The sequence below is a fragment of the Gobio gobio genome (assembly GCF_949357685.1).
Source record: "Gobio gobio genome assembly, chromosome: 9".
Taxonomy (NCBI): domain Eukaryota; kingdom Metazoa; phylum Chordata; class Actinopteri; order Cypriniformes; family Gobionidae; genus Gobio; species Gobio gobio.
In genome coordinates this window covers 57,371,146-57,390,612 of record NC_137115.1, presented here as the reverse complement: position 1 = coordinate 57,390,612, position 19,467 = coordinate 57,371,146, and the positions used below count along the sequence as shown (strand labels likewise).

Below are 19,467 nucleotides of genomic sequence, written 5' to 3'. Positions count from 1 at the left end.
ATCTGACCGGCTGTGTGTGTGTGTGTGTGTGTGTGTGTGTGTGTGTGTGTGTGTGTGTGAGTGTGAGTGTGAGTGTGAGTGTGAGTGTGAGTGTGTGTGTGTGTGTGTGTGTGTGTGTGTGTGTGTGTGTGTGTGAGTGTGAGTGTGAGTGTGAGTGTGTGTGTGTGTGTGTAATCCTGTATAAGATGTGATCTTGTGATCTTGTGTTTGTAGTGTTGCTGTGATCCTGTGGCCGATCTTCATTTGTCATCACACACACAACCAGAGGAAGGTATTTTTGTCTTTATGAGTATTTACGAGAGAGCGGCACAAACGCTTTTTGACTTTCTCCGTTTGTGTAAATCCACTTGGGGTTCAGAGTATTTATTGTTTCCCACATTAATGTCACACACGTCTAGAATAATGATGTGGTTGTGTTTCATTAATACAGTGTTTACTTTTGTCTTGATTTACCCCGAAAGAATGGAAGTGAAATGTGACAACATGCCCCATAGGTGGAGTTCACTATAACATGAGCAAATAACAGCTGAACATGTGACCTGATATAATCAAAAATAGAATATACAAGACAAACTCAAATATTTTGTCAACAAAATACACTTTTTAAATAAAATAATGGCATTTTTTGAATCATTAAAAATATACTCATTTGTGAGTTTGACTACAAACACATCGCTAAACACAGCAGAGTTCAAAACATCATAATAATGAAACATTTCTGAACATGAACTCAGTCATTATTCACCCTTTTCATGGTTTCTCAAAATAATTCATAAAAGTATAGAATATAATGGCATATTTCTAATAGGGGCTGATTGTAACGCAGTGTTAACACACACACACACACACACACACACACACACACACACACACACACACACACACACCTCATCTGCACAACTGTTCAAGAACAGATTAGAATAATATCAGATTTGTCTTATTTTAAATAAACACAAAAAACTGAGATGAAAACTAAACTTAAGTAAGAAATGTGCTTTTGCTATGGTTAAATACATGTTCAGTAATATATTCCAGTGATTTTTTTTAATTTTGGTGCTATTTTTTCTCTAAATAATGTTGATATGGCAACTAGTAAATAAAGTTTGGTCATTGAAGGGTTATTCTGTGCTCCACATTTGCTGAGCGTCATCATTCAGAGAGAGCATCTGCCTGACCTCTCGCTGAGTGAGGTCACGCCCTCTGGCCTCTGATTGGCTGTCAGCTGTTGATTGACAGCCCGAGGGCTCGTCCAGATCTCGTGTTCGCTCTCATGATTAAACTGCATCTCATTTCTGTTCTTGTTGCGATGCGCGGTCAGATCCGGTCTGACCCCGGTCCTGATGGAGCGGCGCAGAGGTCGTGGGGGTCATGGGGGTCGTGGAGGTCATGGGGCGAGTGTTCGCGCTCCTGCGGTGGAGGAGTTCAGGAGCGGACCAGAGTCTGTCAGCCGCACCACAGCCTTCAGTCTCCGGGGCATAACATTATGACCGGACACACGGAAGGCCAGCAGAGACGCCTGAGCGCCAGCAGACGCGGGTGGAGGTTTGACATCATTAGTTCACTTTTTCCTCCGCCGAACCCTTTAGGATAAAACATTTAAAGGATTAGTTCAGTTTTAAATAAACTTTTGCTGATAGTTTCCTCACCCCCTTGTCATCCAAGATGTCCATGTCTTTCTGTCTGCAGTCGAAAAGAAATTAAAGGGTTAGTTCACCCAAAAATGTAAATTGTGTCATTAATGACTGAGCCTCATGTGGTTGGACACCCGTCAGACCTCCGTTCATCTTCAGACACAAATGAAGATATTTTAGTGTAAAGCTGATGCTGAGAAAGGCTTCAGATAGGCCTCCATTGGCATTCAGTACATTTACACTCACAAGACCCAGAAAAGGCACTAAAAACGTCGTTACAAAGTCCATCTCACCACAGTGACTCTACAATAACTTTACGATGCGCCGACAATAGTTTTTGTGCGCAAAAAAAAATCTAAATAACACCTTTATCCAACTTGTTCTTGTCTTCCGTGTGTGTCTCCACGACGCATGCGTGAGAATATGAGCAGATCCGGCGTTCGGGAATCCATGAAATGCCACTTTAGCCCCATTTTGAGAACTACACCGAGAACTAAAGCACGATCAGTGTAGAATTCAACAGCTGAGATACGCACGTCTTCCTCTGCTCGTAAACAAATCTCTTCTGGGTCATGTGTCCGAACGCCGGATCTGCTCATATTCTCACGCATGCGTCGTGGAGACACACACGGAAGACAAGAACAAGCTGGATAAAGGTGTTATTTTGATTTTTTTTTTTGCGCACAAAAACTATTGTCGTCGCATCGTAAAATTATTGTAGAGTCACTGTGGTGAGATGGACTTTGTAACGACGTTTTTAGTGCCTTTTATGGGTCTTGTGAGTGTAAATGTACTGAATGCCAATGGAGGCCTATCTGAAGCCTTTCTCAGCATCAGCTTTACACTAAAATATCTTCATTTGTGTCTGAAGATGAACGGAGGTCTGACGGGTGTCCAACGACATGAGGGTGAGGAATTAATGACACAATTTACATTTTTGGGTGAACTAACCCTTTAAGCTTTTTGATGAAAACATTCCAGGGTTTTTCTCCATATAATGGACTTCAATGGGCTCCAAACGGTTCAAGGTCCAAATGACAGTTTCAGTGCAGCTTTAAACGACCCCAGATGATGAATAAGGGTCTGATCTAGACAAACCATCAGTTTCTGAGAGAAACCCAGCAGTATTTATGATATTATTTTACCTCTTATCAGACGAACGTGATCATCTCTGAGCTCAGCCATAACTTCCGCTAAGTGAGGTCAAAATACGAGCGTGGTCATAGATGTATACGTAGATGCCTCATTAGTGCTTGTACGGATCTGTAGAATGAGGCATCTACGATCTATATATCTATGACCACGCTCGTATTTTGACCTCACTTAGCGGAAGTTATGGCTGAGCTCAGAGATGATCACGCTCGTCTGATAAGAGGTAAAATAATAGCATAAATACTGCTGGGTTTCTCTCAGAAACTGATGGTTTGTCTAGATCAGACCCTTATTCATCATCTGGTGTCGTTTAAAGCTGCACTGAAACTGTCATTTGGACCTTGAACCGTTTGGAGCCCATTGAAGTCCATTATATGGAGATAAACCCTGGACTGTTTTCATCAAAAACCTTCATTTCTTTTCGACTGCAGAAAGAAAGACATGGACATCTTGGATGACATGGGGGTGAGTAAATCATCAGCAAAAGTTTATTTAAAAGTGAACTAATCCTTTAACAGCCCTCCTGAGATTTAAAGTTAACATTTAAATAACTAACAACAAATTTTGAAGTTTTTGAAGTTTGAAGTTTCTTCTCTATTGTGCCGTATATCGAGTTAATCGCCTCTCAAACAAGAACAAATGTAGGGCGGGGCTTGAGAGTGTTTCTGGGCAATGATTGGATGATTGTGGTTTTGCTTTAGACCCTTTTCACATTTCCAGGTTTCTCCGAGCGGAAGTCGTCATAGTTGGGTTAAATATTATACACTGAAAAACAAAATCAGGTCTCCAATTGAACATTTTCTAGTGATCGATCACATCTACATTTTTTAGTTGGCCAAATTGAATTTCTTGAATTAAATTGCATCAATTCACAGAAAATTCAATTTGGCCAACTGAAAAATGTAGATGTGGTCGATCACTAGAAAACTTTCAATTGGAGACCTGAATTGTTTTACAGTGTAGCTGTGAATGAGAGAATACATTAAATATTTGTTTTGTGTGCCCATTTGCTCACATAGCAAAAGAAAAACGGCACAGTAGTGATTTCACAACGTTCAAAAAGAGGGAAAAAATAGAGTGAGATTGATAACGGCAGTGAAAAGAGAGAAATATGTTCATTTTCACCATCACTCCCATAGACGCTATTACTAAACACCCTCACAGCGGTAACTTTTCTATTGTAATTTGATGCAAAAGTAATAAAATACAAAGTATTAGTGTTATAAATGTACATATGTATTTTTAAAAATGATAATACAAAAAACGTTGCAGGATTTACGATATTGATGAGCGTTAAAACGCGTCATCACAGTCTGTGAAAAGGGTCTATTGGTGGATCTCATGTGAGTGACAGGTGGCCCCGCCCTCATCATCAGACTAGGAACATGATTTGAACACAAAAATGATCAGCACTGATGATAAACAATAAATGGTCACCAATCAGGCATAACATTATGACCTAATATTGTGTTGGTCCCCCTGACCCGTCTCTGATGGACTCCTCTAGACCCCTGAAGGTGTGCTGCGGTATCTGGCACCAAGATGTTAGCAGCAGACCCTTTAAGTCCCGTAAATTGTGAGGCGGGGCCTCCATGGATCGGACTTGTTTGTTCAGCTCATCCCACAGATTCTCCATTGGATTGAGATCTGGGGAATTTGGACTCAAACTCGTTGTTGTGCTCCTCAAACCGGCGCATTATCTGCTGAAAGAGCCACAGCCACTGGGAAAACCGTCTCCATGAGCGGCTGGACATGGGCTCAACAATGCTGAGGTAGGTGAGACGGGTCAAAGTCACATCACATGATGGAGGACCCAAGGTTTCCCAGCAGAACATTGCCCAAAGCATCACTGCCTCCGCCGCCACGCCTTCTTCCCATAATGCACCTGGTGCCATGAGTTCCCCAGGTAAGCCACGCACACACACCCGGCCATCCACTGATGTAGAAGAACACGTGATCATCAGAACAGGCCGCCTTCTTCCATTGCTCCGTGGTCCAGCTCTGATGCTCACGGGCCACTGTTGGTGCTTTGGGCGGGGTCAGGGGTCAGCATGGGCTGGTCAGCGGCTGTGCCGCCCCATACACAACAAACTGAGATGCTCTGTGTATTCTGAGCCCTTTCTATCAGAACCAGCATTAACTTCTGGAGCAGTTTGAGCTCCAGTAGCTCGTCTGTTTGATCGGCCCACACGGGCATCAATGAGCCTCGGCCGCCCATGACCCTGTGGCCGGTTCTCCACTGGTCCTTCATGACCCTGTGGCCGGTTCTCCACTGGTCCTTCATGACCCTGTGGCCGGTTCTCCACTGGTCCTCCATGACCCTGTGGCCGGTTCTCCACTGGTCCTCCATGACCCTGTGGCCGGTTCTCCACTGGTCCTCCATGACCCTGTGGCCGGTTCTCCACTGGTCCTCCATGACCCTGCTCTGAGGACGAAATGTTCACTTGCTGCCTAATATATCCCACCCACTAACAGAGATCATCAGTGTTACTCACTTCACCGGTCATAATGTTATGTCTGATCGGTGTATACTGTCGTATATTGTGATTGCAGTTTAAACTGCAATATAGCATTTCGTTTTATATCATAATTCATTCAGACAGATTTTTAGTCGAATGCTTTAAATGTCTCTTTTTGTCACTTTGGGTAAGAGCGTCTGCTAAATGAGTGTTTTTATCTGTTGAAGAAAAGCGAACAGTAGCCGCCTCAGTCCAGGGATGTACGGATACGGCAGGATTTCATACGGAACGCCTCTCCAGAAAGATTCCGTCCGAACATCCCAAAACAAACGGAGACGATCTCCATCAAGCGTCCCACAGCAGAGTTACAGGACTCTTGGTCATCAAACCCGCCGCTATCACACATCAGCAGGACCGCTCCAGAACGCCTCCTGCCCCGCAGAACCACACCAGCACAAGATCTGCAACACCAGGGTAACATTTACCCCTGCGTCACATCATCATTCACCCCAGGAAAGAGCTCTTTTAACCTCTTATGCTCTGGGAACATTACCGCCTGGATTTGGCCCACCCAAACTGAAAAGCGTCCCACACACACACACACACACAGTGTCTCTAAAAACACACAATACTGGTGTCATTTTACAGGAAAGTTTCATAAACCACTGCTAAAAGTGATAAACATGTGAGTATTTGTTGTCTGATATGATTCATTGTTGAAAGTGTGTAACTCAGGCCCTGTGTGTTCTAGCACCCTGCAGACAGTTTGGGCCATAAACACTAGATTACAGAAAACACTGGAGAAAAGAGTTTTGTCTTGATCATGTGTGCAAGATTTATTCAAATGGATCTGAATGGAGGAATATGACCTTTTTTATGTAATCACCCCCCCCCCCCCATACCCATATACAGTGGTATAAATGCAATATCGCCGTGTCATTAAAGCTGCACTATGTAAAATATCCAAACACCTCTAGGTAATATATTTTGTTCAGTCGAGTACTTACAATATCCCAAATGTTTCCAACTATTTGTAAATGGTGAGATGCTCTTTTACCCGAGGAACCGGGACGTGTGAGGGCGTGGCCTGTCGATGACATCATTAATGATCATTAATAATCATTAAGAGCTGAAGACCACATGTCCCAAGATTCTGCGCTCAAACGTGACGTCATCAAACTACACCTTTGTTTTGAACAGGCGACCTCAAGCGGACGGACAACATACAACATCACACACAACATATACTATAATATTTATCACTTTCAGCAGTGTTTTATGTAAAGTGACACGGGGATATTGCATTTATACCACTGTATATGGGGGCGGAAATTACATAAAAAAGGTCATATTCCTCCATTCAGATCCATTTGAATAAATCTTGCACACATGATCAAGACAAAACTCTTTTCTCCAGTGTTTTCTGTAATCTAGTGTTTACGGCCCAAACTGTCTGCAGGGTGCTAGAACACACAGGGCCTGAGTTACACACCTTCAACAATCAATCAAGAAGCGCCTCTTTTGGGGGGTTATTACAGCTCAGACAACATATACTCACATGTTCATCACTTTTAGCAGTGCTTTATGAAACTTCAGAGGGTTTCCTGTAAAATGACACCAGTAGTGTGTGTTTAGAGACACTGTGTGTGTGTGTGTGTGTGTGTGTGTGTGTGCGTGCGTGCGTGCGTGCGTGCGTGCGTGCGTGCGTGCGTGCGTGCGTGCGTGCGTGCGTGCGTGCGTGCGTGCGTGCGTGCGTGCGTGCGTGCGTGCGTGCGTGCGTGCGTGCGTGCGTGCGTGCGTGCGTGCGTGCGTGCGTGCGTGCGTGTGTGTGTGGGACACTTTTACATTTGAGTCGGCCAAATCCAGGCGATCCCAGAGTAATTTAGTGTAAATAAGTTACTTTGTGTAAAAGTGATGCATGTCTCCAGAAAGAAGAGCTTTCAAATGACATTTAAAGTTTAAAGTATATACCTGATGATGTCATTCCGGACCCTGATCAGGGTCTGCAGAGGTTAAGAGGTTAACTATAAAAATATATAAATATATCATTTTCCTGTTTGTTACGGACCAAAAGAGCTAAGAGAACCGAAGAGTGAACAGCCTGAGCTATGCATATTCCACATGTGGGATTGATAAATGGATCCATCAGGCACTTCACATGTAGCCATTAAACATGCAAGTATTGTGCACTAATCTAAGACATTTCTCCTGCTATAGAACCTTTTTGGCATAAAGGGTTCTTTAAAATTGAGTCCAGAACCCTAGAGAGAGGAACATTTCAATAATAATTGTATTAGTTTTTGTCCTTCAAAACTGGTTTTATTGAGTTGTCGTCGGTGAAATCTTTTTTATTCATCAACAAAATGAACATTACAATACTGAAACTTTAGATCTAAAAAAAAATCACAGACAATTTCCATTTTATGGCTTTTCTTTCACCAGACATCAATATTCTCAATATTCATCAATATTCTCAATATTCATCAATATTCTCAATATTCTTCCACAGGTTGGACGGGGAGCTTTTGAAAGCTGTGGTTCATTTTAGCCAAACATTTAAAGCAAAACACATTTTTAATCTTTTCAGAAAACTGAAACTTTCTAAGTGTGCGCTCTGTGCGGAGGAACTGTCCTCCATTCTGCAATCAGCGGATGATCAGTGTTCAAAAAATGCTGGGAAATCATTGAACTTCATGAGTTATTACTGATGGGCTTCAAACATTTTTCTTCATGACAAATTGTATTAGTGGCTTCTCTTGATTTGAACAGATTATGTGTGTTTTTTTAACAGTGTAACAAAAGCCACACACTCGCATAAAAAGCCAAGAGTCAAACTGGCCAACGAAAGGAAACACTGATCTCCATAATGGCGACCAGCAACATCTAAACCTCTGTTAATTCTCAATAAGAGCTTCTATTGGCCACTTTCCACTTCGAGGACCTTGATAGAAATATACGATATTTGTCTTTCAAATGTAGTGAAGTTAATGAGTTTCCAGAAAACTTGAGCAAAGTACAGACACTCAAGTAAATGTACTTTTCTTACTGTCCACCTCTGAGTATGTGTGTGTGTGTGTGTGTGTGTGTTTCTGAATTCACAGGCCTGTCCGTCATCCAGCAGACCAATCAGAGACGTGCAGTGCTCCGCCTTCAACACACAGCCCTTCATGGGCCGACTTTACCAGTGGGAACCTTTTAATGACGGTGAGCAGATTCTTTACATATTAATGTTTCATCATTTGATTCATGTGCTTTATTTTTACACTACCAATCAAAAGTGTGGGGTCAGTGCATTATTATTCATCAAGGACGCATTAATTATGACAGTAAACATTCATAATGTTGCTGTTCTTTTGAGATCACACAATTGCAACTTTATAAAACAATTGCAACTTTTTATCACACAATTGCAACTTTATATCACACAATTGCAACTTTATAAAACAATTGCAACTTTTTATCACACAATTGCAACTTTATAAGACAATTGCAACTTTATATCACACAATTGCAACTTTATATCACACAATTGCAACTTTATATCACATAATTGCAACTTTATAAAACAATTGCAACTTTATATCACACAATTGCAACTTTATATCACACAATTGCAACTTTATATCACATAATTGCAACTTTATAAAACAATTGCAACTTTATATCACACAATTGCAACTTTATATCACACAATTGCAACTTTATATCACACAATTGCAACTTTATATCACACAATTGCAACTTTATAAAACAATTGCAACTTTTTATCACACAATTGCAACTTTATAAGACAATTGCAACTTTATATCACACAATTGCAACTTTATATCACACAATTGCAACTTTATATCACACAATTGCAACTTTATATCACACAATTGCAACTTTATATCACACAATTGCAACTTTATAAGACAATTGCAACTTTATATCACACAATTGCAACTTTATAAGACAATTGCAACTTTATATCACACAATTGCAACTTTATAAGACAATTGCAACTTTTTATCACACAATTGCAACTTTATAAGACAATTGCAACTTTTTATCACACAATTGCAACTTTATATCACACAATTGCAACTTTATAAGACAATTGCAACTTTATATCACACAATTGCAACTTTATATCACACAATTGCAACTTTATAAGACAATTGCAACTTTTTATCACACAATTGCAACTTTATATCACACAATTGCAACTTTATATCACACAATTGCAACTTTATATCACACAATTGCAACTTTATAAGACAATTGCAACTTTTTATCACACAATTGCAACTTTATATCACACAATTGCAACTTTATAAGACAATTGCAACTTTATATCACACAATTGCAACTTTATATCACACAATTGCAACTTTATAAGACAATTGCAACTTTTTATCACACAATTGCAACTTTATATCACACAATTGCAACTTTATAAGACAATTGCAACTTTATATCACACAATTGCAACTTTATATCACACAATTGCAACTTTATAAGACAATTGCAACTTTATATCACACAATTGCAACTTTATATCACACAATTGCAACTTTTTATCACACAATTGCAACTTTATATCACACAATTGCAACTTTATATCACACAATTGCAACTTTATATCACACAATTGCAACTTTATAAGACAATTGCAACTTTATATCACACAATTGCAACTTTTTATCACACAATTGCAACTTTATATCACACAATTGCAACTTTATATCACACAATTGCAACTTTATAAGACAATTGCAACTTTTTATCACACAATTGCAACTTTATAAGACAATTGCAACTTTATATCACACAATACAATTGCAACTTTATATCACACAATTGCCACTTTATATCACAATTGCCACTTTATATCACAATTGCAACTTTATATCACACAATTGCAACTTTATAAGACAATTGCAACTTTATATCACACAATACAATTGCAACTTTATATCACACAATTGCCACTTTATATCACAATTGCCACTTTATATCACAATTGCAACTTTATATCACACAATTGCAACTTTATATCACACAATTGCAACTTTATATCACACAATTGCAACTTTATATCACACAATTGCAACTTTATATCACACAATTGCAACTTTATATCACACAATTGCAACTTTATATCACACAATTGCAACTTTATATCACACAATTGCAACTTTATATCACACAATTGCCACTTTATATCACAATTGCAACTTTATATCACACAATTGCAACTTTATATCACACAATTGCCACTTTATATCACAATTGCAACTTTATATCACACAATTGCAACTTTATATCACACAATTGCCACTTTATATCACACAATTGCAACTTTATATCACACAATTGCCACTTTATATCACACAATTGCAACTTTATATCACAATTGCAACTTTATATCACACAATTGCCACTTTATATCACAATTGCAACTTTATATCACACAATTGCAACTTTATATCACACAATTGCCACTTTATATCACAATTGCAACTTTATATCACACAATTGCAACTTTATATCACATAATTGCAACTTTATATCACACAATTGCCACTTTATATCACACAATTGCAACTTTATATCACACAATTGCCACTTTATATCACACAATTGCAACTTTATATCACATAATTGCAACTTTATATCACACAATTGCAACTTTATATCACACAATTGCCACTTTATATCACACAATTGCAACTTTATATCACATAATTGCAACTTTATATCACATAATTGCAACTTTATATCACACAATTGCCACTTTATATCACATAATTGCAACTTTATATCACATAATTGCAACTTTATATCACACAATTGCCACTTTATATCACACAATTGCAACTTTATATCACACAATTGCAACTTTATAAGACAATTGCAACTTTATATCACACAATTGCAACTTTATATCACACAATTGCAACTTTATAAGACAATTGCAACTTTATATCACACAATTGCCACTTTATATCACACAATTGCAACTTTATATCACATAATTGCAACTTTATATCACACAATTGCAACTTTATATCACACAATTGCCACTTTATATCACACAATTGCAACTTTATATCACATAATTGCAACTTTATATCACATAATTGCAACTTTATATCACACAATTGCCACTTTATATCACACAATTGCAACTTTATATCACATAATTGCAACTTTATATCACATAATTGCAACTTTATATCACACAATTGCAACTTTATATCACATAATTGCAACTTTATATCACATAATTGCAACTTTATATCACACAATTGCCACTTTATATCACACAATTGCAACTTTATATCACACAATTGCAACTTTATAAGACAATTGCAACTTTATATCACACAATTGCAACTTTATAAGACAATTGCAACTTTATAAGACAATTGCAACTTTATATCACACAATTGCCACTTTATATCACATAATTGCAACTTTATAAGACAATTGCAACTTTATATCACACAATTGCCACTTTATATCACACAATTGCAACTTTATATCACATAATTGCAACTTTATAAGACAATTGCAACTTTATATCACACAATTGCAACTTTATATCACATAATTGCCACTTTATATCACAATTGCAACTTTATATCACACAATTGCCACTTTATATCACAATTGCAACTTTATATCACAATTGCAACTTTATATCATACAATTGCAACTTTATAAGACAATTGCAACTTTATATCACACAATTGCCACTTTATATCACACAATTGCCACTTTATTCATCAGAGAATCCTGAGAAATAAAATATATCAGTTTTCATCACTGATAATAATCATAAGTGTGTGTCGAGCATCAGCTCCTCATATGAGAGTGAGGGTCATGTGACTCTCATAAAGACTGGAGTCATGTCTATATTTGAACTAAATGCAGATGTTACCCGAGGGACACACACGTTTGTCTGTAATGATGGTCGCTCATACTTCAGTGTGTGCTGCAGGAGTTTCCCAGCATGTCTGATCCTGTGGAACAGCGCATGTTCCCTGATTTATGAACGCCAGTGTTTGACTCATGCTCACGGATGTGCTTATGGTTTGTGTGGAATATTCTTATATCATACATGAGTTCAGGCCACAGTTCTGTGTGTTTGTGTTGATGACATCAACTAGTTTATTGTAACTATCAGGGAACGTTCTGGTAAGGTTCTCTCAAAGTTATGAACAAACATTACCAGAACGTTCGTTTGAATGATCTGGTCATAACGTTCTCAAAATGTTAGAACAAAAACATTATTTAAGTTTTAAGAACATTCAAAAGTAGCGTTCTCATAATGTTTGAAGAATGACACAGTGGAACATGCAGAAGAGTTTTCATAGAGAGCAATGTTTAGATCACAGAGTCACGTGACCTGCAGGCGATTCCTCACGTGTCTGCTGCCCTCGGGTGGCCACTGGGAGTCATTACAATATAACTCTGACTTACAGTTTTTCTCAGTCGCTTTGGTACATTTCTCAGATCAGAATTGAAATTCTCAAAGCGACCTGTTCAATCTTCACATCATCGTGTCACTTGTGCACATCAAAAAAGCAGTTTCTCATTTCTTTGAACAAGTTGCAAATGATGATGTACAATTCTCTGTTGTTTTCTACATTATCAGTTGCTTATGTCATGTTGATCAGGATGTATTATATTGTGTCTCTGTTGAATAGTCTCACCCACACAACATTTAGCCATTAGTTCATAGCAGAAGTCTTTACATGCAAAATGGTTGAACAAGTTGTCATAAAATGTCAAGCATATTTCTATACATTTCCGTTAGACGTTCACATTTCTCCTTTTGTTTTTCTGGGGTTTTTTCTTTGTGCTATGCAGTGCTGTCTTTTCCTTTCTGTATCGCAATGACAATCAAACTCACACATACACTAAAGTGTAACCTACAATTTACAATAATTGTCATCAAAATTTTAGCCATATTTACATCAGAACATCCTCCAGAGTTCAGTTATATTGACAACATGACTGAGCAATGACTGTGTTATTCACACACACTGACACAAGCTCTGGTCATTCTGATGGCACTGACATGTTCACTGACACAGATTTACTTCTGAGAGATGAACTGAGGATGTTGAGCCAGAGACTGGCTTCTTCATGGGGTTTTGCGATTTGTACGAATTGTTTTGAGAAATGCACTTACTGTTTTGTAAATGTCGAGGATGATTCGAGAAATGTACCAAAGCGACTGAGAAAAACTGTAATAACTTCAATTCTGACATGAAGTAACACTACTAAGGATTTATTAATATCAGTCGATGTTAATTATTAACAGTAGTTAATGCGCTGAGATGAGCAAACAACATTAACAAAGAATAGAAACAAATATATTGCTTATTGTTAGTTCATGTGTATGCAAGCTCGTTTCTGTCGGGATAAAACAATTATAAGATAATTCTGAATTCAATCACAATTCCAACTTTATAAGACAATTGCAACTTTATATCACACAATTGCAACTTTATATCACACAATTGCCACTTTATATCACACAATTGCAACTTTATATCACACAATTGCAACTTTATATCACAATTGCAACTTTATATCACACAATTGCAACTTTATATCACACAATTGCAACTTTATATCACACAATTGCAACTTTATATCACACAATTGCAACTTTATATCACAATTGCAACTTTATATCACACAATTGCAACTTTATATCACACAATTGCCACTTTATATCACACAATTGCCACTTTATATCACACAATTGCCACTTTATATCACACAATTGCCACTTTATATCACACAATTGCAACTTTATATCACACAATTGCCACTTTATATCACACAATTGCAACTTTATATCACACAATTGCAACTTTATATCACAATTGCAACTTTATATCACACAATTGCAACTTTATATCACACAATTGCAACTTTATATCACACAATTGCAACTTTATATCACACAATTGCAACTTTATATCACACAATTGCAACTTTATATCACAATTGCAACTTTATATCACACAATTGCAACTTTATATCACACAATTGCCACTTTATATCACACAATTGCCACTTTATATCACACAATTGCCACTTTATATCACACAATTGCAACTTTTTATCACACAATTGCAACTTTATATCACACAATTGCCACTTTATATCACACAATTGCAACTTTATATCACACTATTGCAACTTTATATCACACAATTGCAACTTTATATCACACAATTGCAACTTTATATCACACAATTGCAACTTTATATCACACTATTGCAACTTTATATCACACAATTGCAACTTTATATCACACTATTGCAACTTTATATCACACAATTGCAACTTTATATCACACAATTGCAACTTTATATCACACAATTGCAACTTTATATCACACTATTGCAACTTTATATCACACAATTGCAACTTTATATCACACAATTGCCACTTTATATCACACAATTGCAACTTTATATCACACAATTGCAACTTTATATCACACAATTGCAACTTTTTATCACACAATTGCAACTTTATATCACACAATTGCAACTTTTTATCACACAATTGCAACTTTATATCACACAATTGCAACTTTTTATCACACAATTGCAACTTTATATCACACAATTGCAACTTTATATCACACAATTGCAACTTTATATCACACAATTGCAACTTTTTATCACACAATTGCAACTTTATATCACACAATTGCAACTTTTTATCACACAATTGCAACTTTATATCACACAATTGCAACTTTATATCACACAATTGCAACTTTATATCACACAATTGCAACTTTATATCACACAATTGCAACTTTTTATCACACAATTGCAACTTTATATCACACAATTGCAACTTTATATCACACAATTGCAACTTTATATCACACAATTGCAACTTTATATCACAATTGCAACTTTATATCACACAATTGCAACTTTATATCACACAATTGCAACTTTATATCACACAATTGCAACTTTATATCACACTATTGCAACTTTATATCACACAATTGCAACTTTATATCACAATTGCAACTTTATATCACACAATTGCAACTTTATATCACACAATTGCAACTTTATATCACACTATTGCAACTTTATATCACACAATTGCAACTTTATATCACAATTGCAACTTTATATCACACAATTGCAACTTTATATCACACAATTGCCACTTTATATCACACAATTGCCACTTTATATCACACAATTGCCACTTTATATCACACAATTGCCACTTTATATCACACAATTGCAACTTTATATCACACAATTGCCACTTTATATCACACAATTGCAACTTTATATCACACAATTGCAACTTTATATCACAATTGCAACTTTATATCACACAATTGCAACTTTATATCACACAATTGCAACTTTATATCACACAATTGCAACTTTATATCACACAATTGCAACTTTATATCACACAATTGCAACTTTATATCACAATTGCAACTTTATATCACACAATTGCAACTTTATATCACACAATTGCCACTTTATATCACACAATTGCAACTTTATATCACACAATTGCAACTTTATATCACACAATTGCAACTTTATATCACAATTGCAACTTTATATCACACAATTGCAACTTTATATCACACAATTGCCACTTTATATCACACAATTGCCACTTTATATCACACAATTGCCACTTTATATCACACAATTGCAACTTTTTATCACACAATTGCAACTTTATATCACACAATTGCCACTTTATATCACACAATTGCAACTTTATATCACACTATTGCAACTTTATATCACACAATTGCAACTTTATATCACACAATTGCAACTTTATATCACACAATTGCAACTTTATATCACACTATTGCAACTTTATATCACACAATTGCAACTTTATATCACACTATTGCAACTTTATATCACACAATTGCAACTTTATATCACACAATTGCAACTTTATATCACACAATTGCAACTTTATATCACACTATTGCAACTTTATATCACACAATTGCAACTTTATATCACACAATTGCCACTTTATATCACACAATTGCAACTTTATATCACACAATTGCAACTTTATATCACACAATTGCAACTTTTTATCACACAATTGCAACTTTATATCACACAATTGCAACTTTTTATCACACAATTGCAACTTTATATCACACAATTGCAACTTTTTATCACACAATTGCAACTTTATATCACACAATTGCAACTTTATATCACACAATTGCAACTTTATATCACACAATTGCAACTTTTTATCACACAATTGCAACTTTATATCACACAATTGCAACTTTTTATCACACAATTGCAACTTTATATCACACAATTGCAACTTTATATCACACAATTGCAACTTTATATCACACAATTGCAACTTTATATCACACAATTGCAACTTTTTATCACACAATTGCAACTTTATATCACACAATTGCAACTTTATATCACACAATTGCAACTTTATATCACACAATTGCAACTTTATATCACAATTGCAACTTTATATCACACAATTGCAACTTTATATCACACAATTGCAACTTTATATCACACAATTGCAACTTTATATCACACTATTGCAACTTTATATCACACAATTGCAACTTTATATCACACAATTGCAACTTTATATCACACAATTGCAACTTTATATCACACAATTGCAACTTTATATCACACAATTGCAACTTTATATCACACAATTGCAACTTTATATCACACTATTGCAACTTTATATCACACAATTGCAACTTTATATCACACAATTGCAACTTTATATCACACAATTGCAACTTTATATCACACTATTGCAACTTTATATCACACAATTGCAACTTTATATCACACAATTGCAACTTTATATCACACAATTGCAACTTTTTATCACACAATTGCAACTTTATATCACACAATTGCAACTTTATATCACACAATTGCAACTTTATATCACACAATTGCAACTTTATATCACACAATTGCAACTTTTTATCACACAATTGCAACTTTATATCACACTATTGCAACTTTTTATCACACAATTGCAACTTTATATCACACAATTGCAACTTTATAAAACAATTGCAACTTTATATCACACAATTGCAACTTTATATCACACTATTGCAACTTTATATCACACAATTGCAACTTTATATCACACAATTGCAACTTTATAAGACAATTGCAACTTTATATCACACTATTGCAACTTTATATCACACAATTGCAACTTTATATCACACAATTGCAACTTTATATCACACAATTGCAACTTTATATCACACAATTGCAACTTTATATCACACAATTGCAACTTTTTATCACACAATTGCAACTTTATATCACACAATTGCAACTTTATATCACACAATTGCAACTTTATATCACACAATTGCAACTTTATATCACACAATTGCAACTTTTTATCACACAATTGCAACTTTATATCACACTATTGCAACTTTTTATCACACAATTGCAACTTTATATCACACAATTGCAACTTTATATCACACAATTGCAACTTTATAAAACAATTGCAACTTTATATCACACAATTGCCACTTTATATCACACAATTGCAACTTTATATCACATAATTGCAACTTTATATCACACAATTGCAACTTTATAAAACAATTGCAACTTTATATCACACAATTGCCACTTTATATCACACAATTGCAACTTTATATCACACAATTGCCACTTTATATCACACAATTGCAACTTTATATCACACAATTGCAACTTTTTATCACACAATTGCAACTTTATATCACATAATTGCCACTTTATATCACACAATTGCAACTTTATATCACACTATTGCAACTTTATATCACACAATTGCAACTTTATATCACATAATTGCAACTTTATATCACACAATTGCAACTTTTTATCACACAATTGCAACTTTATATCACACAATTGCAACTTTATATCACATAATTGCAACTTTTTATCACACAATTGCAACTTTATATCACACAATTGCAACTTTATATCACACAATTGCAACTTTATATCACATTTGTGGGTTAATATTAAAATGATGCGATTAGGAACTGCTGACCAGTAAACATTCGCTGCATTTAATCAGTTAATAACATGAGTGAACCTCTGCACGGGGCAACACAAGACTAAACATCATCATTGAAGCTACTGAACAGTTTGTCATCAGTTTTCCAGGTTTTCCAGGATGAGTGGCATCCCTGTTTTCGGATGTAACTGTAATTTGATTAAAGTGTATCTGTAATGAAATACACGTATTTTAAATGCGTAACTCAGGGTGTGTGTTCCGTTCCTCTTCTGCTCATTGTGTTGATATTCTGTGTGTTTGGTCAGTGTCCAGTGACCAGCGCTGCGAGCTCAACTGCCGTGCCGTCGGCTTCCGGTTCTACGTCCGTCAGTCGGACCGGGTCATCGACGGGACTCCGTGTGGACCGAACCAGACGTCCGTGTGTGTGACGGGACAGTGTCAGGTAGGAATCAGGGGTTCACTAGGTGGAGGGCAGTCCAGTGGAGGGCAGTATCGAGATACTCAGTACTTACATACTTAATCACACTGTAACAAGGACACCTTAAAATACTGAGTTACACTTTATTTTATAATATATATTTACAGTGGGGCAAAAAAGTATTTAGTCAGCCACCAATTGTGCAAGTTCTCCCACTTAAAAAGATGAGAAAGGCCTGTAATCTTCTTCATAGGTACACTTGAACTATGAGAGACAGAATAAGAACATTGTCTGATTTTTTTAAAGAATTTATTTGCAAATTATGGTGGAAAATAAGTATTTGGTCACCTACAATAAAGCAAGATTTCTGTCTCTCTCAGACCTGTAACTTCTTCTTTAAGAGGCTCCTCTGTCCTCCACTGGTTCCCTGTATTAATGGCACCTGTTTGAACTGGTTATCAGTATAAAAGACACTTGTCCACAACCTCGAACAGTCAGACTCCAAACTCCACTATGGCCAAGACCAAAGAGCTGTCAAAGGACACCAGAAACTAAACTGTAGACCTGCTCCAGGCTGGGAAGACTGAATCTACAATAGGTAAGCAGCTCAATGTGAAGAAATCAACTGTGGAGCAAGACATACAAGAGCACTGATAATCTCCCTCGATCTGGGGCTCCACGCAAGATCTCACCCTGTGGGGTCTAAATGATCACA

The 19,467-nt window shown here is 36.3% G+C and overlaps 1 protein-coding gene across 1 annotated transcript in view; it reads left to right on the top strand.

Moving 5' to 3' along the window:
* Window positions 1–18,493: 18,493 nt before the first annotated feature.
* The window catches only part of thsd4 (thrombospondin type 1 domain containing 4), a gene marked incomplete at its 5' end in the record, with an annotated part of 64,421 nt that continues 63,447 nt past the window's right edge, over window positions 18,494–19,467 (top strand). Inside the window, 2 exons of the mRNA XM_079826182.1 lie at window positions 18,494–18,518; window positions 18,640–18,776. Of these exons, the coding sequence (XP_079682308.1) occupies window positions 18,494–18,518; window positions 18,640–18,776 (162 nt within the window). The remainder of the gene's footprint in view (window positions 18,519–18,639; window positions 18,777–19,467) is intronic.